This window comes from Pipra filicauda, unplaced genomic scaffold (genome assembly GCF_003945595.2).
Source record: "Pipra filicauda isolate LSUMZ 115617 unplaced genomic scaffold, ASM394559v2 scaffold100_size2392355_pilon, whole genome shotgun sequence".
In the NCBI taxonomy this organism is placed as follows: domain Eukaryota; kingdom Metazoa; phylum Chordata; class Aves; order Passeriformes; family Pipridae; genus Pipra; species Pipra filicauda.
Window position 1 is genome coordinate 907,721 of NW_024103441.1, and position 24,609 is coordinate 932,329.

General features: G+C 49.9%; 1 protein-coding gene across 6 annotated transcripts in view; it reads left to right on the forward strand.

Annotated features, from left to right (window-relative positions):
• Positions 1-797: 797 nt before the first annotated feature.
• The window catches only part of CRB2 (crumbs cell polarity complex component 2), a 31,684-nt gene continuing 7,872 nt past the window's right edge, over positions 798-24,609 (forward strand). For 3 of the 6 annotated variants that reach the window (XM_027741365.2, XM_027741363.2, XM_027741364.2), the window contains exons 1-7: positions 800-1,238; positions 9,771-10,469; positions 12,442-12,637; positions 13,014-13,153; positions 13,518-13,700; positions 14,585-14,698; positions 23,465-24,412. In XM_027741365.2, coding sequence (XP_027597166.2) covers positions 1,166-1,238; positions 9,771-10,469; positions 12,442-12,637; positions 13,014-13,153; positions 13,518-13,700; positions 14,585-14,698; positions 23,465-24,412 — 2,353 coding nt within the window. In that variant the 5' untranslated portion in view covers positions 800-1,165. Of the gene's footprint in view, positions 1,239-9,770; positions 10,470-12,441; positions 12,638-13,013; positions 13,154-13,517; positions 13,701-14,584; positions 14,699-23,464; positions 24,413-24,609 lie in introns of all 6 variants that reach the window. The other 3 variants (XM_039381224.1, XM_027741362.2, XM_039381132.1) reach the window with 2 other exon arrangements.

Genomic DNA, 24,609 nt, shown 5'->3' on the forward strand with positions numbered 1-24,609 from the left:
CAGTTCCTTGCCATCTTGCATACTTCTTGTTTAAACTAGGAATTTGTCTGGCATCTTACCTGCCTTCTATTTTTAGCTGTCAGTGAAGGGTGAGGCAATGAACGTAATTCTCATTACAGTTGGTTTAATCCAATTGTGATGTGGATTTAGAGGTGCTTAGGAGGTCTCAGCTGAGTGTGGACTCTGTCCTTTTCCAGTTACTCTCAGGAAACAGTGCTCACTGATAACTTTTTCCACTTCTCAAACTAAACCCGTGCATCCAGCAGTGGTGGTGTGATTTGGTGCCTGTGTTATGCAGGTACCTGTGCTGATCTCTGTGACTGTTCCTTACCTGGGAAGAGGGTTCCTGTACACGTTGTGAGTTCATCTGTCCTGTGGGATCATCATCTCATGCTGAGACAGCAGTAAAGACTAATGTGGGCTGGCCCTGCTTTTTGGGGTTAACAGAGCGCTTTTGTCTTATTTCTCTTTGAGCAAAGCAGCCTCTCTCAGAGAGCTGCGGTCGATCCTCCTCTGGAATTTGTAAATATGGGCTGATACAGAACCTGCATCCTGCAAACAGCCCGTGTCCAGACAGCTCTGAGGTGCTCTCACGGCCGTGGGGGAGACACCAGGCGTGGTTTCTGCATTATACAGGGGCAGTTCAAAAAGCAGATGAAAAAACCCCACCCCAGTTTTGTTTCCGCCCAGCCCCGTCCCGGTGCCCCGGGGCGATCCCGTCCGTGCGATCCAGGCAGCGTTTTCGCGGCGCTCCCGAGCACGAGGGCGGCTCGCGCTGCCGGGACTCTGTCCACGGGGTTGGTGCTGGTCCCAGTAAGGGTTAGGGCTGGTCCCAGTAAGGGTTAGGGCTGGTCCCGGTAAGGGTTAGTGCCGATCCCAATAAGGGGGAGCGCTGGTCCCAGCCCAGGTTAGTGCCGGTCCCAGCCCAGGTTAGTGCCGGTCCCAGCCTGGGTTAGTGCTGGTCCCAGCCTGGGTTGGTGCCGGTCCCAGTAAGGACTAGGGCTGGTCCCAGTAAGGGTTAGTGCCGGTCCCAGCCCGGCATGGAGCGAGAGCCCGGCCTGGGCACAGTCCGCCCCTGCCCGTGATGTGGGCACAGCACGGGGCTGCTGCGTTCCGGCTCCTGTCTCTCCCCGGAGGGTCTCGGAACAGCCACCCTTAGGCTGTCATGGAATTAAAGAAAACTACCTCCGGGGCGTGCAATGCTGCTCTCCTGCTGCCACTTTTCCTCTTGTTCTGGGGTAAGTTTTTTTGTCTTCTGTGCCTCATTCTTACCCAGCTACTGTGCAGTAACTTTGGATCAAACCTGTGACCTGCCCTCGTATTGCAAAGATTGCTGAACAAATTGTCCCTCTCACAGATTTGAAGCCTGAAAACTTTTCTCTGGAAGATAAACAGACATTTCATTCTAGATATGTTTTTCCTTCTGTTTATTTCTTGTCTCCTTTCATCTTTCTCCCTGTGCACATTAGATGTATGCATTTATTCACAAGAGCTAAGAGTAATTAAGTATTCGTGTAATTAGGTATTCAGCTATTATAGTAAGCATTTTCTCCAAAGGAAAGGTCTGAATTTTTTGGTTGTGCCCATACAGAAGAAATACAGAGCTGTACTTCCATCCTGTGTGCTCTAGAAATACATCTGGGCACAAGAGCAGTGTACCCAGGGGAGTGCAATGCCAGATACATCTGGGGCAAAATGTGGAGGGTGATCACAGTACCTGAGTGTTCCCATTTAGAAATTTTGAAGAAAGCAGATCCATCCTCAAAGTGCAAGAAGTGATGAGGTAACAAAACACACTATTACACTGGTGGAAGGTTGTTTTGTTTTGTGGGTTTTTTCCACATTGAAGACTTTTTCTGTAGCCAAAGAATATACTTGAGCATACTGGGATTTTTCAGGGTGCCAAGAACATGTCTTTGGGCTCCACTGTCACCCTTGTATACAATTTCTTATGCACCCTGAAAAACAGATTTCTCTTTTCCTTCTGGAATGGGTGCCTGGAGATCTGCTGGGCCTAGACATCTGTTTTAGTCATCTAGGGATTATAAGGTCATGTCAGGAACATATCGAGCCTTTTACTGGAAAGTGTGATTGGGGTTGAACTGGTCTCCTTGTCCTGTCCTCTGGCACTGCCAGGCAGGTACCTGTACAGACAAGTCTGGTTTGGATTCCACTGAGCCAGGACAGGGGTGACCCATGACATGAAGGAGTGGAGGTAAAATATGGAGAACACACAGAAAGTACTGTCAGATACATGCACCAAACTCTTCTCTTGGTGAACACGGCACTTGGCATTTTCCTGCATTAGTGGGTGATGTTTATGTGCTTTCTGAGGTGGAGAAAGTTTTCAGTTTTTCCTTTGATTTCCATTTTTCCCTCTGAAGCCTCCCAAGATTTTCTTTGCTCTGACCGCCTCAGATTTTGAATATGAAAGCCAAAATATGTTGTGATTTTTGTCTGATTCATTTTCTTTCTCTTCCTTGTACCGGCTTCTTTGTCTGGTGTGTTTGCTCCAAGTGCCTGGAATTCCTCTGGCCACAGGGAAGCAGCAGGACTGTCTTTTGTATCTAGTAACCATAGCTACTGGTTTGGAGTGAGAAGCAGTTATGGTGGCTTTGTTGAGCAGGAGGAAGGCCCCTTGCAGGGCTGGGATGGCTCTGGGTGTGGCTGCCAGGGCCCTGCCCTGTTCCCCAGCTTTGTGCTCTTGGACCCCTGCACTCCTGGGGAAAGCTCTTCTCTGGAACAATGGGAATGGGGCCTTCCCCTGGAGTGCAGGTGGATGCCACATCTGGGGCCAGCAGAGCTCAGGGCAGTGGTCATTTTATAGTCTTTCCTATTTTGCAAGAGGAATTCTACCAGATTTTAACTGGAGTGAATGATGATATTTATGTAGCACTTGTAGGTTTTTAAGGCCCTAAAGAAAGGTCTTTTCTTGCCCTTATGGACCATATCACTACTTTTTTTCTATTTCCAATTGACTGAGTCTAAGTGTCATTGAAGCAGAGTGCCCAGGTTACTTGTTAAAAATTTTTGAGGACATTCTGAATATCCAGTTGACCTGTTGCAAGTTGTAACCATCAGCCCATCCTGCAACCAGAGCCACCATTTTAAAACCATCTCCAGTGGTTTAAAAAACCCCAGAGAAGCAGAGGGGCAGGCTCTGCCGGTGACTCCACTTTTGCTGCTCTCTGTGGAATGGGCACAACTACTCCCAGCTAATTTGTTGTCTTGAGGAAATTCTGGAGGGCAGAAGGAGTGTCATCTCCTTCTATTCCCACAATTCCAGCCATCAGGAGGCTCGGAATTCACATACCTTTGGCCTGGAGATGCTCTGGAGGCCTGTTGAGGGAGAGCATGTGCAGCCAGCCCCTTTTCCTGGCAGTTTGCTATCAGCTCTAATGCAGCTCTTGAGATTAGCTCAACACACAGGGTCTGAGGCTCACTTCAAACCCTGGAAACAAACAAAACCAATCTTCCCAGCTGCTCTGGTCATTGTCAGGATATTTAAATAAGAGTTGGAAATTAAAGCCTGTGACTCAGTCTGGTTAACTGAATCCACAGGAAAGTCCCTGTCCCAGTGTTTGATCTGTGGAAATGGCTGAGAGATCAGAGAATGTGTGAAACATGAAGGTCAGCTTGGAGGAGTGTTTATTAAGGGAAAATACTGTGATGTCCTGAGCACAGGACATCAAAGAGTTACTGTGGCAATATATTCAGTGCTGTCATAAACCAGGGATTTATAGCTCCTGTCTTTGTCCCAGTTCTAGAAGCCTCATAATGGGAGTTACACCTCCAAATCTGCATGAGAACAGTGAACAGATAGTGAACACAAGCTAGCTGGCTTCTGTTCTGTGTTAACAATGAGTTCAATTCCCTGAAGGGATATTTCTGATTAATGCTGTTAATGCCTTGGACCATGGTGTTGGCACTGCTTGTCCCTGTGGATTGGTGCCCACTGTTTGGCACCTTCCAGTAATTCCCTGAGCAAGCTGGATGGGAGAGAGCCAGGAGTCAGCATCCTCCTTCTTTGAGGGGGGAAATATTCTGCACAATATTTCATGAGTGGAACCTGAGCCACATCTTCTCCTGCCTGTCTGAATGAAAGTGTAGGCCTAGGCCTTCATAAATTCCATATAAATATTTTACGCCAGTTGACTGTGTACAAAGCTCTGGCATGAAAAAGCTCTGTCACACCAAAAGCCTAGTGTACAAATGTGGTCTGGAATTTGGTTGGTAACAAAGCAAAACAACGTCAGAAGCTGTCTGGGAAGTGATGAATGCACAATATCTGCCTAAAACTGCCATCTGACCTGTGTACAGGGATGTCACGAGAGGTCTTCAAATTAGTATCCAAAGTGATAGTTGGCTGAGATCCTGGGCCTGTGTGTTTAATCTCCCAGAACTCTATAGAAGACATCAAAGCCATGAAAAGTAAGGCTTTTTTTAAAGTGACTTTTCTGAAAGACACTCTTGGCATTGCTGGGATCCCTGGCATCCATTCACTCTGTATTGTTTATTCTGCTGGTTGCCAACACTGCTTTTGGATTAGCTAATCTTTGTTTTCAGGGTTTGGTTTTTTTGGTCGGTGTGCCACACCTATCTCCACATAAATTGTCAGGTCTGATAAGCTGATAACCCGAGATGGTAAGGATGATGTTTAGCAGATATATCTGAGTGTCCTTTCTTCCTTTTAAAAAAATGGGCAGGAAGAACTTGACTCTGGGCCCCAGAGTCACGGAGTTACTCCATGAGCTGCTGAGGGCTGGTGATGGTGGGAAGCTGCTGCTGCTCAGGGCCATAGTGGATGTGATCAAACGTTGGTATTTTGGAAAGTTTCCCAACCCACATCCCATTTTCTGAGGCTCAATAGAAAAGCCTGCTGTTAAAGCAGCAGTCACAAGTGCTTGTTGCTGTGTTAACCAGGACAGGGAATGCAGGTTACGGAGTGTTTGAGGTGAAATATCAGTTATTAGCAGTCGGGAGCTCGTCAGCAGTCTCAGAGAGTTTCAGGGCCTTGATTTCTGAGCAGGTGCTTTGCTGAGGTCTGAGAAGAAAGGGTTTAATCTCTATGTGTCAGGGAGGAAATGGGGCTTGTAAAGCCCTAGGGATGAGTAAAGCCACCTGAAGAGGCCTTATCCCCTCTCTGAACAGGTACAGGGAAGGTACTTCCCAGAGAAGGATTTGATTTTCTCCTGCCTTTCCCTTCCATAACTGTCCTTCCCAACTGAGCAGGGCTGGGAAGAGAGAGGGTGAACATGAAGGCCCCTTGCCAGGCCTGTCCAGTTTTCTTTCCTGGTTGTGTGGATCCTGGGAACAGGCCAAAGTGTGAACCCTTTCACTAATCCTTTACACTGACCAGGATAGGGAAAGATCAGCAGAGGTCAGCAGGGATTTACTAATATAAGCACATGCCTTCCTGTTGTCATGGAGACCCAACTCTTGCCATTCCTTTATTCTGAGTTTATTTAGTGGTTGTGTTGCTCTGAATCCCCTCTGGTGGAGGGGTTCCCTCGTCCCCTTGGCCTCGGGCTGTGTGTGCAGGGGGAGATGTGCTGGGTGAGCAGCAGGAGCACGGGGAGACCTGCCCAGGGGGCTTTGAGCCCCCACAGCCTGGGCACTGGGAGACCCTGGAGCTCACTGTCACTGTGGTGCAGTTGGGACCTGTGGTGCTCTGAGGATCCTGCTCTTCTCACCTCTTGGCTCTACACTGGGTTTTTTTCAGTTGTGGTGAGCAGGGCAGGTGAGATACACCTGAAGGAAAGCCTCTTTCTACTCCAACTGGATCTGCCTTGCCCAAGCTCACACTAAGGTTTTGTGAGGCCAGAAAATAAAATTCTGGTGTCCTGACTGTCCTGGGAGCCATGTCTGTGACTCTGAGCAGAGGGGATGCCACAGTTCCATTTCTCACCCACTGCAGGGCACGTGCATGAGCAGGGATTGGAGATGGGCATTGTCAGTAGGTACCCTCGCCTCTGCTTTAGATTTTTTTTTTGGCCTTCGGAGTGGAAACAAGGTAATCTCTGGGTTGATAACCCCCATGCTGCCATTTCCCCGTTGGAATTTTAAGTGGCCATTCAGACACCTTTAAGGTAGTTATCAGTGCAGCACTGAGCAGCTTCCACGAGGTCAGGTGTGTGCCCAGCCTGAGGGCATCCATCCTCTGCCAGAGTTACCCAAGACTTCGGAAAAACAAACCTGTGAAAAGCAAACCCCCAAACAGAAGGCAGTGAGTAATGCTAAAGCAGCATCTCTGGGCAGTGAAGTAATTACCCAACTTCTCATGAATTTCTGATTTCTCTTCTTGTGCTCAGAAAACTCACTGTTGCAACTCTCTTTGATAAGATCATACACTGAAGGTCTAAAGTATAAGATTATCGAAGTCAGTTATTAAAACAGAGCCTGGTAATGCAGCTTGTTTGCCTTAAAGTGTTACAAAAGGTCACAAACCTCATCGTTTAGGAAAATCTTTGTCAGCTACCTTTAAAGTGTAAAACCAGACCTGTCCTGGCAGAGCTCAATGAATGCTTTATATGGGACTCTGTTAGCCTTTGAAGTTCCTCCTAATCCACCCCTAAATGCCTGGAACGGGTTCTTCAAAGAAGCTGTAGCCTCCTCCAGTTTCATTTCAGAGTAGGGTTGCAGGATAGGATGACTCTAATATACTTTTAATGGTTTTTTCCCTTACAGACATCACTAATCCATATTTTTCTTGTGAAACATAAAGGAAAAATCCTGAATGTCATTGTTAATCCAGCAACAACTGCTTTTGTGGAAAACTATACACTCTTGTCATTCAGTGATTTCTTTGCCCCAATTTTCACTGTGTTCATGAAACAGTGTAGTCTGATCTGCAGCAAGAAAAACTAATTTATTCATTTTTTTCTTATTAGCATTTGGTGCATATTCATGTGTTATTCAAATTTATATAATAATCTTTTCCAAAATTGAGAGGAATTGTTGCATGTCCTTGGACTGATGGTTGAAAATAACAAAATCAAAGCTAAAATATTATCGTCTGTGCTCTTTCTCAAGCCAGAAGTTTAGCACTGCCACAGAAGGAGTATTAGGGTTAGAATACATTCACACAGGGGCACGGGTTGCCCTTGGGAAATATTCCCTATTAGTACAGGCGACCTGGATACAGGGGAGTGTGTGATGGTCTTGGAGCTGGTGCTGTTGATGCATCTGAAACCTCCTCGAGTCGGTCGAACACAGCCTGGCTCCCTGCAGTGCCTGGTGGGGCTGTTGAAATGGGAATGTCTGTGCAGGTGGATGTGCTGCAGCTCCTTCCCAACGTGCCCCGCACTGGGGCTCCTTTTCCATGCCCAGCCCCGCTCCTGGGCCGTGCAAAGAGCAGGCTGGGGCGGGCACTCATTAAGCACACAAAGGCTCACAGCTCCTGCCTAGGAAAGCTCTTTTGCGAATAGTTTCCTGGGCTTCCTCTCTAATTGCCACAGAGATTCCAGGCAGATTCCGTCATCCTTGTTTTCTGCCTGACTGGGAATCTGAGAATAAAAGGGTTGATGGCAGAATAATGGGATTGCTGGACAGTGCAGTGCTCAGCAGCTCTCCCCAGCATCACATGAGAGGGGACGGCAGGGGTGGGCCATGGAGATGATGCTGGGAAGAGAAAGGGCTGCCCAAATCCCTGAGCACCCTCCCTCCCCCACAGCACGGCCTCTTAAAAGAAGACTTAGAAACTCTACGGTCTCTTGGTGGGAGGAATTTGGGGGAGGTCAGGGCAGGGGCAGGCTTTTGTAAACCCGAGTCTCCAATAAATCCCTTTCAGGCCCTGAAGTCGGTGCCTCCACCTTCAGGTACAAAGCGCTGAGGAGCTGCTGGAGCAGATTGATGGGAAGCCACTGACACGGACTGACTACTGGGGGTGTCGAAGGTGCACCAGAGCAAGGCAAACATGACCAAAATTGGGCTGGGATAATGAGGCAGCAGTGAGAGAATGTGTAAGGTCAGCTGAGGAGCCGAGCTGTGGGGTGTGATCCTGGCACAGCCTTAGCAGGGAGCATGGCATGGAAAAACAACATTCCTCAGGAAGCAGTGACACAGCCAGGGGAGCTGGGGGTGCTGTGGGATACCTGCCTGCTCTGCCCCTGCAGCTCTGGGGGTCTCCCAGACCCCTCACTGCCTGGGTACATAGAGAAAGCAGCAGAAAGGGTGAAGAGCTGCTTACACAAAGACTTCTAGGGATGGCTTGACTTCCAGTGCCAGGGAAGTGGGGATTGTCTCCCCAGGAGCAGTAGCAGTTTCTCAGTTTGCTCCTTCATGAGCTTCATCTCTGCTTTGAGACCGATTTTCACAGGCATTTTCAAACATCTGCACTATGGCTGTTTGCAGAGTTACTTCCAAGTTTGGATGTTTCCTAACACTTCTGCAGGAATCAGGCTGGGATATCTCTACTGCACAGCTTCTCTCTCATTTATCCTGGAATTGAGCAGAATGAAAACCTCTGATCTCGGAAAGCTGCAGTGGGATGAGGTGCTAATGACTGCTACCTTTGTGGAGGGAGAAGTTCTCTGTTTGCACTGCCTTGTCCCTTTATACTATTTTTGGTTGGTTTTTGTCTTGCAAAGTGCTTATTGTGTCATTGAGTTCAGGACATATATCCTAATTCTGATATCATGGCCACTATCTCCTGTCCCCTGGGCTGTCCTGCCCTTTGACCAATCTGCCCCTTGTTTCACAAAGTGAATTTAGAATTTCTTTTGGAAAAGAAATGAGGATTCCTCCTATTCTTCCATTCTGCTCCATTGAGAAATACCTACATTGAACACTCTTTTGTCTTTTTTTAATATCATGTATCCGGTGTAATCTCATTTGTATGAACTAAATTTGCAGTTCAGTGGGCATGTCCCATCGCATTTCTGGATGGTGGAGTTGCTTAATGGGGCAAGAGCCTTTTAAACACTCCCATTGTGGGGACAGCAGGGCGTTGTGGCTCGGTGTGAGTTAACTGATCACATCCAAATGCTCCCAGATTTAGGGGAATCTGGTCTCAGCATTACTTCCAGTTATTAGACTGGTGTTTTGGCTCGGTAGGCACTAAGAGCTTGGATCTAAAATGCCATCAGTGAATCTCATCAGTCTCTGCTCTGCTTTGCTGTAACACCTAAAGATTTCCTGCTGTGTGAATATGCATGTCTGACATGGGGAGAGGTGAGGGCCAGTGGTATCAAACTGAGCAGCTTGATGGAATCAGAGACTGTGTGAAATGTGTCCCTTTGGAGTTTGGGTTGGATTATTTATGGGAGCATCTTCAAATCACTGGTGGATTAGCTGAGGAAAAAATTGTAACCCCAGAAGGAGCCTCTGGGACATTCAGAGCCACAGCCCATCCTGCCTCTCTGGATTTCCAGGCACCAGTGCTGTGCCCTGCCAGTGAAAGGGGTCATGGAATTTTACACGAAGTTAATCTTGTGAATGGATTTAAGGTGATGCGTGTCACTGCTCTCAAAGTGACTCATGGATGAATAAGCACAAGTGAAATAGTTGGTTCGTGAGTGTCTCCTAAAAAAGCAGGTGCCTACTCACACAACTTGGCAAGAAATTCCTGATTGCCACCACACAAAGGCCTGCTATGTTGTCTGATTTACAGTAAATGTTTGATTCTCCAATATCCTTCTCAGCTCATGGCTGGAACAGCCCCTTGGAGTGTGGAATGTAGGTGGGCAATCTCTGAGTTGTATGTGCTGATCAGCAGAACTTTTTTCTTTAGAGCTACAAATGCTGACTGACAGAAAGTCTTTTCTCAACAGGAACTTCATACTCAGAAAATGACAGTGGCTGTTCCTCATCCCCCTGTGAGAACGGTGGGAGCTGTCAGGATCTGGAAGAGGGTTACCAGTGCACCTGCCCCGTGGAGCCTGTAGCCTACGTGGGCAGAAATTGTGAACTCCTGTATGATGCTTGCACCAAACATGACTGTCCTGCCCACATGAGCTGCACCCCGACTCCGGGGCTCCTGGAGTACACGTGTGTGTGTGAGCCCGGGCCCACAGGTACCGCCTGTGACCACACCGACCAGTGTGAGAGCAGCCCTTGCACTGACCCCCGGTGGGAATGCGTGGACAGAGACAACGGGTACAGCTGTCGATGCCAACCGGGACCGAGCGGGGCAGGCTGCCACCCCGAGAGCGCCCAGTGCTCCAGCCAGCCCTGCCTCAACAACGGCACGTGTATCGAGGGCACGGGGGGCTTCTCCTGCCTCTGCCCGCCCGGCTTCACCGGGGCCACCTGCGAGCACGACGTGGACGAGTGCGCCTCGGGGCCCTGCCGCAACGGCGCGATCTGCAGGGACGGCCCGGGCGAGTACAGCTGCTTCTGCGTGCCCGGCTACCAGGGCTACCGCTGCGAGATCGACATCGACGAGTGCGCGTCCCGGCCCTGCCGCCACAACGCCACCTGCCTCAACCACATGGACCACTACGAGTGCCGCTGCCCGCCCGGCTACACCGGTACGGGGCTGGGAGGGCACAGGGACGGATGGGCATGGGGCACAGGGACTGCCGGGGATGGTGATGAGGCACAGGGACTGCTGGGGACGGGAATGGGGCACAAGGACCAGGGACACAGGGACCACTCACCCACTGCCTGGGGCTGGGAACAGGGACACAGGCACTGCCCACCCACTGCCCAGGGTCAGGGCACATCTCCCTGCTCCTGCAGTTCCACAGTGGCCTCCTGCTGAGGTGTCCTGGGGTGTTGGTGACAGCCTGAGATGCTGTTGTTTTACAGCTGTGAGACTCCGTCTCTGCTGCACAACTTGTATTTCTGGAGTGTTTGGTGCTGTGTGTGAAAAATGGTGTGTGGCTTGTTGTTGTGGCTTCCAGGCAATAGTTGAGGCTTTGATTTCCATGGATGGTGTGGATGTTGAGAGACATGGATCCAAGAGTGGAAGTGGGTGGACTGTCTGAGACTTGAGTACTACATATAAAGTAGTGTAATTAGTTCTCAGAATGAAATTAAAGGAGATATACATAAACATGAGGAAATGGATATTACTGTTTACAGGTATAATTTATCTCTGCCTACCTGCCCTCTAGTTCTTTGTCCTGTCTAGCAGGATTTTTCCGAGGGAAGTAATTGTTTTTTGGAATAAAGTGACTTTTAGTTGGAGATTTCTGATTCTTTCATGCCTGGCAAATGTGTATTTGGCATGTGACATAAGTATCTGTTTTATGCATCTGTGCTAATGTGGCTCAGGGAGGAATCCACACGTGGGGGTTATCTGTGAGGGAGGCAGGGGGGCTCTCCTTCCCCCAGCCCTGCTTATCAGAGTGGAAGGGGCTGGAATGTGCCCACTCTGCCTGGTACCACCTCGCACATGAACTTTCTCAGCCTTCCTCCCATTCAGACTGAAGTGTTTAAGGAGTTGGGTTGCTGTGCAGGAATGCTGCTGATTACCAGTGGAATGAGGAGAAGTTACAACACTGGGAATGCAGTCCCTGGTGCTGACTCACCCTCTGATAAAAATTAACAGAGATGAAGGAGAAAAAAGGCCGAGTTTCTGTGTGGGCCTTCAGGTTACTGGTGATTTTGTGTATCAAGTAAAATTCTGTCTTTGCAAGTCAGGTTCTTTTTTTATCTTTAGGCTGAATCCTCAGTTCAGGATTGTGGGATTCCCCTGCCAAGAAGTGATAAAATGACCCAGGCAGCTGGAGGAGCTTGTGCTCCAGATTATTCTGATGTCAAATATGAGGCTTTGCCTTGTGAATTAGTGCTTCACCCAGAAGTTCCAGCACCATTGGCTGGCAAGACCATGTTGATCCTGGTGCTTGCAGCTGGAATTTGGGTGAAGGAAGTTTAGTGTGGGTAGGGAGGGGGTTGAAGCAGCAGATTAGGGGGCCCACATTCCACCAGGATTAGGATGGCCATGTCCACTCTGTGGGGAGCCTTTGCCAAGAAGGGCAGATTAGATGGATTGGCAGGTGCCACTGGAGTGAGGAAGGTTTGGAGGTGATGCCAGGCCACTGGCAACTCAGAGGTGGAATATAGTGTGATAAGATACCAAAGCAGGTGTCATAAACCTCACAAGAGCTGTGTGCAAGATCAAGATTTTATGGCTTACTCAGAAAATGGATGTTATTTGGGAAGTGCTGACTGATTGGCTGCTTCAGCAAACCTGAATGAGAGAGACTAAAGCTTTGCCAATACTGGAAACTAGTTTTAGTTCTGATGGAAGACTAAAGTACAAAAGTCTAGACAAAATTATTTTGTTAGCAAATAAAAATTAAAGGTCCTTAGTTTGTAAGAATCACGTACTTTTCCTGAGCTCCCAAATATTCTATGGCAAAATTAGAACAGATCACTCTGGTAGCCAGTTTGGGTTCATAACATGGTTCCTGTGACCCCATCTCACAATTCCAGGCAGCACAAATGCACGTTCCTGCATTTCTAACCCAGCCCTTTCTCTGTTTTGTGACTCAGGGGTGAACTGTGAGGCTGAAATAGATGAATGTGCTTCGGAGCCCTGCCAGAACGGGGCCCTGTGCAGTGACCACATCGGGTTCTACACCTGCACCTGTGCTCCAGGGTACCAGGGAATGCACTGTGAGGTGGACGTGGATGAGTGTGAGAGCCAGCCCTGCCAGCACAACGGCACCTGCCAGGACCTTGTGAACAGGTGAGGAACCAGGGGTGGGTGGACAGTTAGACACCAGGGCAGAAATCTGGGGGGGAATTGGATTTAGTGTTTTGTACATCCCAGTGGCACTAACAGTGATTTGTGGCTGTTACTGGGAGAAGCTCCCTCCCAGCAGCAGAACTCGTGGGGTGTTTAAAGAAGGGAGGAACAGATACAAAAGGAAATGATTTGCAGAGCATGAACAGCAAAGGCAATGCTGAGAGCATACCTGTGTGTCTGAATTTACTTTTCCATGGGTAAGGTGTGAACACAACTGGGTTTGAGCCGTGCCAGCTGAGCTCCTTTTGCCCTTTCCTCACACAGGGCTTTGCAGTCCAAGGAAGAGCTGATGCCTTGCTGTGTTTGGTGCCCACAGGTACCACTGTGACTGCAGTGACACAGGCTTCGAGGGGGACCACTGTGAGCTGGACATCCTGGAGTGTGCCTCCAACCCCTGCCTCAACAGTGCCACGTGCCTGGAGGGCATCAACCACTACAGCTGTGCCTGCTGGCCAGGTGGGCACAGGGAGGGCCAGCGTGGGCTTCATTGCTGTGCTGAGGCAGAGTTAATGAACACACTGCACAACCTGGGGCAGGGGGGCTGCTGGGCAGGGGGGCTGCTGGGCAGGGGGGCTGCTGGGCAAGGGGGCTGCTGGGCAGGGGGGCTGCTGGGCAGGGGGGCTGCTGGGCAGGGGGGCTGCTGGGCAGGGGGGCTGCTGGGCAGAGGGGCTGCTGGGCAGAGGGGCTGCTGGGCAGAGGGGCTGCTGGGCAGAGGGGCTGCGCTGCTGCCCTTTGCAGACCAGCCCAAAAGGCAGCCCCGGGGTTTGGGAGGTGGGTTGCAGTGAAGCTGTGCCTGGTGCTGACACGGGTCTCCTGGCAGGTTACACGGGGCAGGACTGTGAGGAGGATGTGGATGAGTGTGAGACAGAGCCCTGTCACAACGGGGGCGAGTGCCTGGAGCTCTCCAACCCAGCCTACTACGGGACACAGCCCGACTTCCCCAGCACCTTCAGCCCCAGCCAGGCCGCGGGGTTCCTGTGCCGCTGCCAGCCAGGCTTCACAGGTGAGCTGCACAGGGAATGGCCACCCACACACTGCTGTGGGCTTTGAGGAGATGGCAAGGGGCAAATCTGTGACAAAAACCACTGGTACTTGGGAGAGGGTGGCAGCCTGATGCATCAGGAACACGCTGCTCTCCCCGCTGTGGGAGTGTAGTGCAGAATATACTGCAGAGAGCTGGGTGTCATTCTCTGCCCAAGCCTGTCTCCAGGCTGAGGCAGCAGCCTGTGCACTCCCCGGTGCTTCAGTGAACGCCCTCAGGCTGTGCAGGTGCCAGGGTGGTTTCCCTTTGTCAGTCTCTCATGCATATGGCAGAATTCATCCCTGGGGGATATCTGTGAAATTCCTCATCAGAGGAAGCTAATTCCCTGGAGCGTTTCCTTGATGAGACAGCTCTCATGACAGCAACTGTATAATCAGAGTGGGAGATGGGTTTCTTGATATTGTGCTCTTGGAGCTAGGAGCTTTGTGGATGTTCCACTGAAATATCACCCTTTCCCTGGATTATAGATATGTGTAAAAGGCTGGATTTAACAGCTGGGGAAATTCCCTGGTGGGAAAGCATAATAAAGTAATACTTTATTATTTTATGAGACAAAAATGAGTCTTTGGTCCACTATGGCACAAATGAGAATGGTGCAGAAGTTCTGACCTTGCCAGTGCTTGACACTGGAAAATAATTCCACACTTCATTTTCCCCCATTGTTTCAGTGGTGGTGCCTGTGTGCCACTGTCTGCAGGGACATCCTGCAGCTCAAGAAATTCTTTTGCATTTTCAAGTGACAGAAAGGAAGTGCAAAAAATGATGACTGCCATTGTCATTCAGATCCTTTCCCTCCCTGCTGCAGGAGTGCACCTCAGATGCCTCTTTGTGTTTCCACTTTCCAGGGGAGACCTGCTTTACCAACATGGATGAGTGTGAATCCCAGCCCTGCCAGAATGGAGGGCTCTGCCAGGACCTTGTGAACGGCTTCCTCTGTCACTGCCTGCCTGGTTATTCAGGTAATGCTGGGGAGGGGGGGACTGCAGTCAGCTCCTTCTGTTTGGCTCGTTCTGAGCTGCTGCACTGCTGCCTGGCTGCAGGATTCCAGCCTGGGCAGCTGGGCAGGGCTCCCATGGACTGTGGGAGTGGGATGTCTGCAGGTCAGGGCTCAAATGCCACGGGAAAGCTGTGTGATTGTGGGCAAATAACTTGATAGGCCATGGACTAGGTCTGGAGATCAACTATGAAATAGTCTAAGATCAGAGTATCTGGGACATCTGTATCCTGGAGTGAAAGTTCCCTGGGAGAGCTGTGGGGTTTTCCAATGCACATATTGACCTGCTGAACAAAAGCAGCTTTAAAATAAAAAAGGGTGCTTAGCATTCTAGCTGTCAGGAACTCCTGGTGTAGCAGATTGGCTCACCAGCACATAAACATCTGTAAAACATCTCCATTCCCCAACACCCCTGGATGATAAGAGCCAGCCATTTTTGGCTGAAGGCAGTAATCTGCTATGTTAGGAGGTCAAAAGGTCTTTGTGATGTGAGCAAAGGAAGCCTTCTCTGTTTACAAGGGGATGGGGAGTCTGGATTCTGACCCAAATGCCCTGCCTGACCCTAAGGGTTCAGTTTTCAGGTTGAGAACCTGGGGGACGGTGAATATTGCACGTCAGCTCTGTGGGGTGGTACTAAACCTCTTCTTAGTGTGAAATATTCCTTCTCAGTCCTCTGCATCTTGAAATTCCATATGTAAACTCTGTTTGGGCAATAGAAACCAAAGTAGTCTATAAGAAAGGTGATCCCCAGCATGGTCTGTATTTCTCTATTTGAGGTGAGGGCAACCTTTCCACAGTGTTACCAGGCTGCCATCTCGTGGGAAAGAGGAAAACTTGATGCCAGAAGAAAACCTTGTCCCTTAACTTGCAACAGCAGGTAGCAGCATTCCAGAGACTGTCTCAGGCCTTTATTGCATGGGAAAGTTTTCTGTTTTCCTTCTGTGGTTGCAGTGGTTGAGCTGTGTTGGTTTAATCCTGCCCAGCTCTTTCCTGGGAAGGCCTATTACTTTCATTCCCAGAATCTAAAATCAGCTCCTAGTTAACACCTTCTGTAAGTGGGCTGAATTCTTTGTGGGGTTTTCTGGCCTATCTCATTTGCCAATTCAGGCCAGGCCAAGAAAAATTTGCTTTTGTAGATGAGGCCTTTGAAAAGAAGCTTTTACCTAAGCTCTTTTTCGCTGCTTTCTCGGGCAGTTACAATGCTGTTCTTGTGAACTGAGATCTTGTCCAGAAAGATGGTTTGAAGTTTATCCTTCTTGTCAGAATTCCCACTCACATCTGTGCCCTGTTCTCTTTTCCTCCTCCAGTGCCCCAGCACCCTCACAGAGCTCAGGATTTCATTGTGCTTTGCCAAGCTGCAGATCTGTTTAATCCATTCCAATTCTTAGTGTGCTCATGGGCAGAAAAGCTGACAGAAACATGGGATGATGGGCAAAGGAGCACTAGAGTTCATTCTGTTGCATCAAATTTGAGTTCATTAGTACTTGAAGGGGATTAGAAGCAGGTTGCTGTTCTGGATATTGCTCTTGGTAAAGGACTTTGTCTCAGCTGAGGTAGTTCTGACACATTAACACAGCGAAAGGCAGGAGCAGCCTGTGAGATCAGTGAGTGCGTGTGGAGGAGTGAAGCTGACAGGGAAATAATAGCAATTAATCTCCCCTCCTTTGTCAATTAATCCCAGTACAGTCATGCTGGGTAAACAGCTTATTACTTCATATTAGGATCACAGAACAACTTTGTGAAGCTTCCCATAATGTTTCTCTTCAAAACACATTTCTGTGGCAGCTTAGATCTGCCATGAACTTGGGCTTAAGCTGCCTCCGCTGATTAAAGTGAACTTGCTACTCTGATGAAGAATGCTTTCTTGGGGCAGCAGGGGTTCCTGCTCTGTGTTTGTGCCTTCAGTCTGAGGAATTTGGGGAGTGTTGGGATAACAATGCAAGTCAGGAGAAATTCTTTGCCAATTAACTGCCTCAGTGCTGTCTGAGGCAGGCGGGGAGATGAGCCTTCTCTCTGAAATGTGGTTGTTGCAAAAGCGGTGCCTCATTCCTCAGAGAACGACATGACAGGTCCTGAAGAGTCTGTTCAGCACACAGTCTGTGCTTGAGCAGAGGATTTGTGTACCCTGAGAGGATGGAATGAATCAAAAGATTGCATGGGCACTAAATGAAGTGTGAAGGAGAGTGAATCTTGCATGGTCTTGGAAATTATGTCAACTGTGGTAAAGAGAAAAAGCATATTAGAAAAAGTCTGTCTTTTAGGGAAAAAAATGTCCAACAAAATGAATTCTTTATTCATAGGAACAGGTTCAGTCCATCACATCTTTACTAGGCAGTAGTTTAGGCCAGGACAGGGAAAAGGTCCCTCCATTTGACATGGGCAAAAACTGACGTTTTTAACCTGCAAGAATGTAACCACAGAAGTGGAGTTTGGATCATCCACTCTTTAAAAAACTTCCAGATGGCCTCGTATTTGCACTCCTGCCAAAACTGTGTTCAGGAAGGCAGTGTCCTGAGCCCAGCCCCAGTGAGGGGGATGAGCACAGCATTCCCAGAGCGTGACATTCCCAGAGCACAACATTCCCAGAGCACGGCATTCCCACCACTCACATCCCGCCCTGGCAGTGGCACCTTGTGATCATGGCACATTCTGAGCCTTTCTGCCCATGGCTGAGGCACAGGAGCACTTTGATGAGCACTGGGGTGCTGTGGTGTGACTGTGTCCCAGTGTAATTGGAGTGCTTATTGACCATCTGACTTTGTTCAGCCACCGTGTCTTTGTCTCCTTAAAGAAGTAGAAACCTTCTGTGCAGCAGCTATAAATGGTGACTCTGTGAGGGTGCCAGCCCAGATCAAATGGGCTTGAATTCCTGGGTCATGGGTCAAGAAATAAATGGGAGATGCTTCTTCCTTCTCACCACCTTTGGATAGATTTAATTTTTTTTGTGCAGGTATTTCTTGATGTCAGATTTGTTTTAGAGACATTGCCTCTACAGCAAGGGCAGCTAAAAGGTTAAGATAGTAAAGAGATTAGAGGCCTGTTCCCCCTTCAACCAAATCCCTTTCGGTAAATATAGCTGAAGGGAGCCAGGCAGCCCTGGGTGAGACTCCCCCGCTTCCCTCCCGTTCCACACGGCTTCTCCCTGCTGGATCCCAGCTCCATGGCAATCAGCCCCTCTGAGCAGAGTGTGCTGCAGCCAGAGCCTGCTGTGCAGGGCCAGGTGAGAGCAGGGGCCGTGCTGGGGGCCTGTGGGTGTGGAAATAGAGATGTGTGGGTGTACAGACCAAAATACGGGTCTCTTTTAGGGGATTTAATGTTTTCCAGTCTGCACAGTTGTTACATTTTGTTGTTGCAGTAGTGGCTGAATGGGCACAGCTGCCCATTTGTTTTCCCCTCAACAACAGAAGAGTCTCAGTGGCTATTTGAGATAGTGCTCCAAATGTGTGCTGGGACAGGTCTGGGCGTGCACAGGACCCGGATGTGGCTCTCTGAGGAGTTTTGACTCCAAACAAACACTCACTATATCCCTCCCACTTAAAATATCTCTAAAATTGACTGGCATGTTTGGATTGAGTGAAATTAAGGAACTGCAATAGCTACATGAGTTGTTGGAATGCTTTCTTTTAATATCTTAGTGATACTGCTAATGCAGATTCCAGACCTTGACATGTGGGAGTTTTGTTTGCTTGGACCTGACATGGATACTAACAGAGACTCCAAGTTTGGGGAAAAGCTCCCAGATAACATTTCTTTACAGAAACAGGAGACTTCTCTGGGTCCTTACAACGTAGAAGTACAATTCTGCCTCCAGGAATTTTATAATATGAAAGTAACTATATTTAAAAAAAAAACCAAAACAGAACCCTAGAGGAAAAAAAGGAGACTGCAACAGCTACTTCGATAAGGTTGTTAATGAGGAAAAAGAGTTTTGATTCTGCAGTGCCATGTCTAAACCAGTACAGTCAGTTTAACACAGGGAATTTCCTTCCATCCAGTTTGACTGCAGAGAAACAGATCGTGGTCAATAAAACCTGAGCCTTTTCTCTGTGATACACTGTGGAAATGCCTGTGCTCACAAATCCATGGAACAGGGCACAGGGAGGAGGAAAACTATGGGATGGTCCCGACTGAGTCAGTTCTGAATGTGCAGCAGGGCCCAGGTTCACTGCATTTGGAACTCTCCTTGTTCCTGTGGTTTAGATATTGCACAATGGTGGAAATGCAGCTTTTTGGCTTAGCCTATAAAAAGAAAAATCCATATTTTGGCCTTGTTCATGGAATTTGGCAGATTCACCTGGGAGGCAGCGAGGGCCAGAGGTTGTGTCTTGGCTCTTTGCTCTGGAGCCGAGGCTGTGGGCACTGCAGGGCAGTGCTGGGAGCACACATTCCTGGTGTCAGCACGGCCAGGGGCCAGCTGGGAGGGTCAGGGCCGGGCTGGATTAGACCTGGCGCAGTGCAGGGCTCTGCTCCAGCCGCTGCTTCATCTCCGATCCCTTCCCGTCTGACGGGCAGCACCTCCACACGTCCTGCCCTGTCGGTCCAGCCTGTTTTGTGATCCCTCCCCCCATTCACCCCCATTTTTTCCCCTTTACTGTCACCAATGTCCACAAGGAGTCGGCCATGGAATCTGCGCTGATTGGCGTGATCCTGAAGGGAATTGTTCTGCTCGCAGGTAACAGCTCCGGGCAGGGCTCCGTGTCCTGCTCTGTGTGCCTGCCCGGGGCAGGGCGCGGGATGGGGCTCCGTGGGGGCTGGAGGCAGGAGGAGGAACAGGGATTGATCGGAAGGGAAGAATGTTTTGATTTTGAAGAGACCTAAAGTTTTGTTTTGGAAACTTCAGGGCAAGGAGTGTCCTTGTGGCAGGGGCCCAGCTCGGCAGTGCCTGGGCTGCAGCTCTGCCGGGGCCGTGCAGTACCCAGGGATCCATCCCGGGCTGCTCCCAGGCTGTGGGCTCCGGGAGCGGGGCAGGCACACGGGTACCCCGGGCAGGTCCGTGCAACCTTAGCTGTGCTTTTTACAGGTGTCTTCGCAGCTTTCCTTTTCCCTTCCATGGTTTGGGGTTGCCTGTTTGAGGAGTAGTTTTTGCCCTTTGCCGACCCGTGCCCTTCCCCACCTCCTGGGGCACGAGAGCGGGCAGAGAGGGGTTGCCATGGAAATGGCAGTAATTGTGCAAATCTAATTGTGTCGGGGGCCGTTTGTTGCGGCTAATTCTCTCTCTCTGCCCCCTCTCCCCCTCCTCTCCTTTTTTCTTTCGATAATAATAATACAGTCCCTAATTAGGATGCAGCAGGGAGAGGTCGTTAGGAATTCAGCTGCCTCCTGGAGCAGGCGAGGCGGTGCCGGCCGGGCAGCCCCGCTGAACCCCGTGTCTCAAGGAACAGACCTTGTCCTTCAAGGTTTTTTGGTATCTGGCAGCAAAATTAGGATATTTCCCTTTGTGTGTGCTTATTCTTTTAACATTTGATGTATCTGTTGAGGTGTATGATTCTTACACTGCATACAATGAACCTCTGCTGATTAATGGCGGCCAGTAAATCACTCCATTCAGGGCTTTAATCCCACTTGCACCTACGAACTGTTCCCACCACAGCGGGACCACTTGGAATGTGGGGAAGGATTTGTATTTGAATATACGGTGAAAGCTCAGCCACTTCTGAGGGTTTCTGACCCAGCCCCTGTGAGTTTGCTTGGGACTGTTCCCTCAAACACTGGAATTAACTGGGATGTTTGGAATCCTTGTCTCCAGATAGCAGCCTTTTAAATACCACTTGTCTGATTTTCAGATAACAAGTTCCACTGGTTTGCTATTGTTAGTCTTTAACTAGATAAGGAACTCATTAAACATTTTAAAGTCTCCTAATGATGTAATGAAGCAGATTGGCAACATTGTTCTTACTAGCGATGGTTCAAACAACAATAAACATTCGAGCTAAGAAATTTAGAGGGAACACAGGGGACTACGGGAGAGTAACTTGCTTTTTGTCAGACTGAGTTGTGCCCTCCCCTTTTATTTTTTCAAATATACCTAAAAAGGGATGCCTATCCTATACTTAGAGAAACAAATTGGTTTTGAACAACTTCTTAATATCTACTTCCCAGTGTGTCTGCAAAGACACATCTGTCCATGTCTTGGAGAAGACTGGAATAATGGATATCCAGGAAATGATCTGTACTTTTGGAACCTGTAGTGCTGTAGCTCCAGGTAACTGTTCAGCAAGGGGTAACATTGACTTCCAGGAAAAGAATTGGTGTTAGCCAGATTTTTCAAACTCTTGCACAGTCTCCTTTGTTATCAGTTTGTTTTAAAAACTGCACTAAATTCAACTCTGGCACTGCCCTGGCTCCTAGGAGAGCAGGAATGCAGGAGGGGTTGTTTGGAGCTAGCCTGGGAAGGCTGGCTGTGTGCTGGCACAGACAGGGACAGGGACAAAGATGATGCTGGTGGTTTTGGCTCTCGAGGAAGAGCTGCCCCCTCTGCTGCTGAACATCTCCTGTGCCTGTTTGCAGGCCATGAGGTTGGGCAGCAGTGTGTACAGCTTCTGCTTTCCACTCCCTTCAAACAGATAATCTAAGAGCTCAGAGCAGCTGCATCCCATGGGAAAGCTGGGTGTTTAATTAGCCACCAGCCTGGGGTTGTGCACTCGCCCTGGGGGCTAATTTGCCACCCGGTGTGGAGCACTCACCCCACAGGGGTGTGCTGGGGACAGCCCAGGCAGGTGGTGCTGCTGCTGCACAACCTGAGAGCTCCTGGGCAGGCTGGGAATGTGGAATGGCAAAACGGGCCTCTCCCCTCCTCCCAGCCCTCTCAGAAATGCAAAAATTCACGGCATCTCTCCTTTTGTTATCCAGACCAATGTTCTCTTCCCCTCCTTGCCCCGGTAAATATCAGCAGCTCTGATCTGAACCAGCAGCATCTCCAGGGGTTGGGACTGTACCAAACCTGTCTTTCCTTATTCAACAGCCTCTCCCCTAAATCTGACTGCAGACTTGCCTCCTGCAGTCTGGAGAGCCCTCCAAGAAACCCACTCCACGTAGTTCTACTGATTTGTCTCACTTGCAATTGAAGTCTTTCTGTCTTCTCCCAAGATGGGATTTTTCCAGGCCCAGTGATGTCCCGTGTACTCCATTTATTCCCACACGTTTCCTTAGCTTTGTGCTGCAATCTTGAGTCCCTGCTGTTTGCTTTACAGGTCAGCTCACAGCCTGGGCTCTGTGTGCTGAGCAAGCCCAGCATTAACAGCCAGGGCAAAAGGGCTGTGCTGGGGTAGTGTCAGCAACTCTGAATCTGAGCTCAGCTCTTCTTCCAGGCAGATGATAGTGTCCAAATTCAGTGCTTTTCCACAGGCACTGCAGAGCAGCTCTCTTCTAGCTCACATCAGTAGAGAGCAATGTCTCAGGATAATGTACTGCAGAACAGCTCTGGCATAGCTGGGAAGTGCTGAATTACTCCAGCCTTGCACTTCCCTTTCAGTGCTTCTCAGAGCTGCACAGTGTTGTGTCCCTACACTGGCACAAACAGTTTGGAGCTCTCCCCTCTCTGCAGAGCTCTCACTGGTACCAGCACCCTCACTGGGGCTGACAAAGGGAGGAGCTTGGACAGACAGCAGGGACTATCATGGGGGCAGTTCTGCCTGTGAGGGGACAAACCATCCCTGCAAATATTCAAGAAGCCTGTATCTTTGCTGAATTTTTATTTTTAATCACACATCAGGTCCAGCTCCAGTGCTCCCAATGCCCCATCTCCCCTCATCTCTCTCCCCCAGCCAACTCTGTAATCTCTTTGACATGCACATTCTGTCTAGTGGCTTTTCTTTACAAATGTCCTTTGTGTTTTGATTCCTCTCCTTTGTGTGTGAATTCCTTCTTTTTCTTCCTGCTGCCCTGGTTGTGCTTGCTGGCTGGATCCGGGTGTAATGCTATTAGATTGGGATAATCCATGCTTGGTTTATCTGTGGGACTGTCTCTGAAGATTAGTGAAAACCAACGTTATGAGCTAGATAAAGTGAACTGCTTCAGAAGGGCTCTTCTGTCAGTCTGGGGGTGCTCAGGAAAATGACAGCAGATCTTCATTAACCAGATTTGGGGTAATGGCCTGTAATTTACTTGGGCCTCGTTGGGATCCACGTGCCTTGAGGAGGCAGAGCTGCAGTGCAGGACCTCCCCCAGCCTCCTTCTGCAGGACTGGGCAGAACGGAAGTCAGCTTAGTGCAAGCATGGCAGAGTGCCTGTGGAGCATGATTTGTCTGTTGTGTGATTAGGAATTCAGTTTGTTGAGTTTTACAACTGGTGGGTCATCTTGGAATTTGAATTTTTTAATCCGAGGCTTTCCAGTAACTTCCTATTTTAACACTGTCTGCAGCACTGTGCCTGGAACATGCTCCAGTCAGATCTATAGAGTTAACTGGAGTTTCAACATACCAAATCTAGTAAGAAAAAAGCATAAAATCCTTGTCTGTGCTGTTCTGTTCCTTTAATCCCCTCTGCATGTTGACTCCCTGTGGTGGTTGAGCTTGGGAGAGCACAGCAGGCTGTGGGCGCTGTGGCTGCCAGGCCAGAGCTCTGGAAATAGCACCTGGGAGGACACAGAAGTTTGGTTTTCCTGCTCTCCCACCAGGAGCAGCGAGTGTGGGGCTCTTTGGTGGCTCTGGGAGCGCTGGGGGCTGTGCTGGGCTGGCTCTGGGAATGGTCTCAGTGCCTGCAGTGAGATCCTGTCTCTCTGTCTCTCCTGCAGGTGTGGAATGTGCTGTGAACATCAATGAGTGTGAGGAGGGGCCCTGCAAGAACGGAGCTGTCTGTGAGGATGGCATTGCTGACTATTTCTGCCACTGTGCCCCTGGCCAGGATGGCACTGTCTGGGGAGGGAAGAACTGCTCTGTGAAGCTCACTGGGTGCCAGACCCACGACTGCCAAAACGAGGCCTTGTGCATCCCCACCTACCAAGCCGAGAGCCACGGCCACCTGTGCCAGTGCCAGCCTGGCTTCTCTGATGCCACGTGCTCGACACCAACGACGTTTTCCTTTGCTTCCAGAGGGTATCTCCTCGTTGAGCTGCCCGGGGGCAATGAGAGCGGGAGGGCGGCAGGAGGAGAGCGGCTGCCCAGCGTGTCCCTGCGTTTCCGCACCACCCTGCCCAGCGCTGTGCTCTTTTACCGGGGCCACGGAGCAGAGTTCCTGTTCCTGGAGCTCTGGGAGGGTGTTCTGCACGCAGAGCTGAAGAGGGAGGATGTGGGGTACCCACTGCTCCTGCAGGGGCCCAGAGTGGATGATGGCCAGTGGCACAAGGTGGAGGTCGTGGTGCACAGCGCCATGGAGCTGAGGCTCTGGCATGACTCTTGTGAGGCAGGGGTGTGCCTGCAGAGCGCCCCTGTCCCGCCTGGCACTGCCCGGAGCCCACGGGCCTTCTCCAGCCTCTGTGTTGGAGGTGCTGAGGATTCAGTGGCCAACAACACACGGAGCCAGCAGGGCTTTGTGGGCTGCCTGGAAGACCTGCAGGTGGATGCAGAAGCCGTGCTGCCGGCGGATCTGCCGCTGGGAGAGTCGTCCGTGGTGCGGCCGGGCTGTGACCGCACAGAGTGGTGCCTCTCCCAGCCCTGCCTGCACGGGGGGCTCTGCGTGGACCTCTGGGCGACCTTCAGGTGTGACTGTGCCAGGCCTTACGGAGGCCCAGCTTGCTCACATGGTAAGTGCCACGGCATCCACACATGCCAGCTCCAGAGGTGCTAGAGAAGCACTGATGTCAGCTCTGCAAACAGTATTTTCTACTTGACCAGGGGCAAAACTAAAGCAAAAGCCTCTATGAATAAAATTCTCCTTGATCCCTTTCCTGCTCCTGCAGGAATGACTGGCAGTTTTGTGGTGTGTGTTATTCCTGGTCGA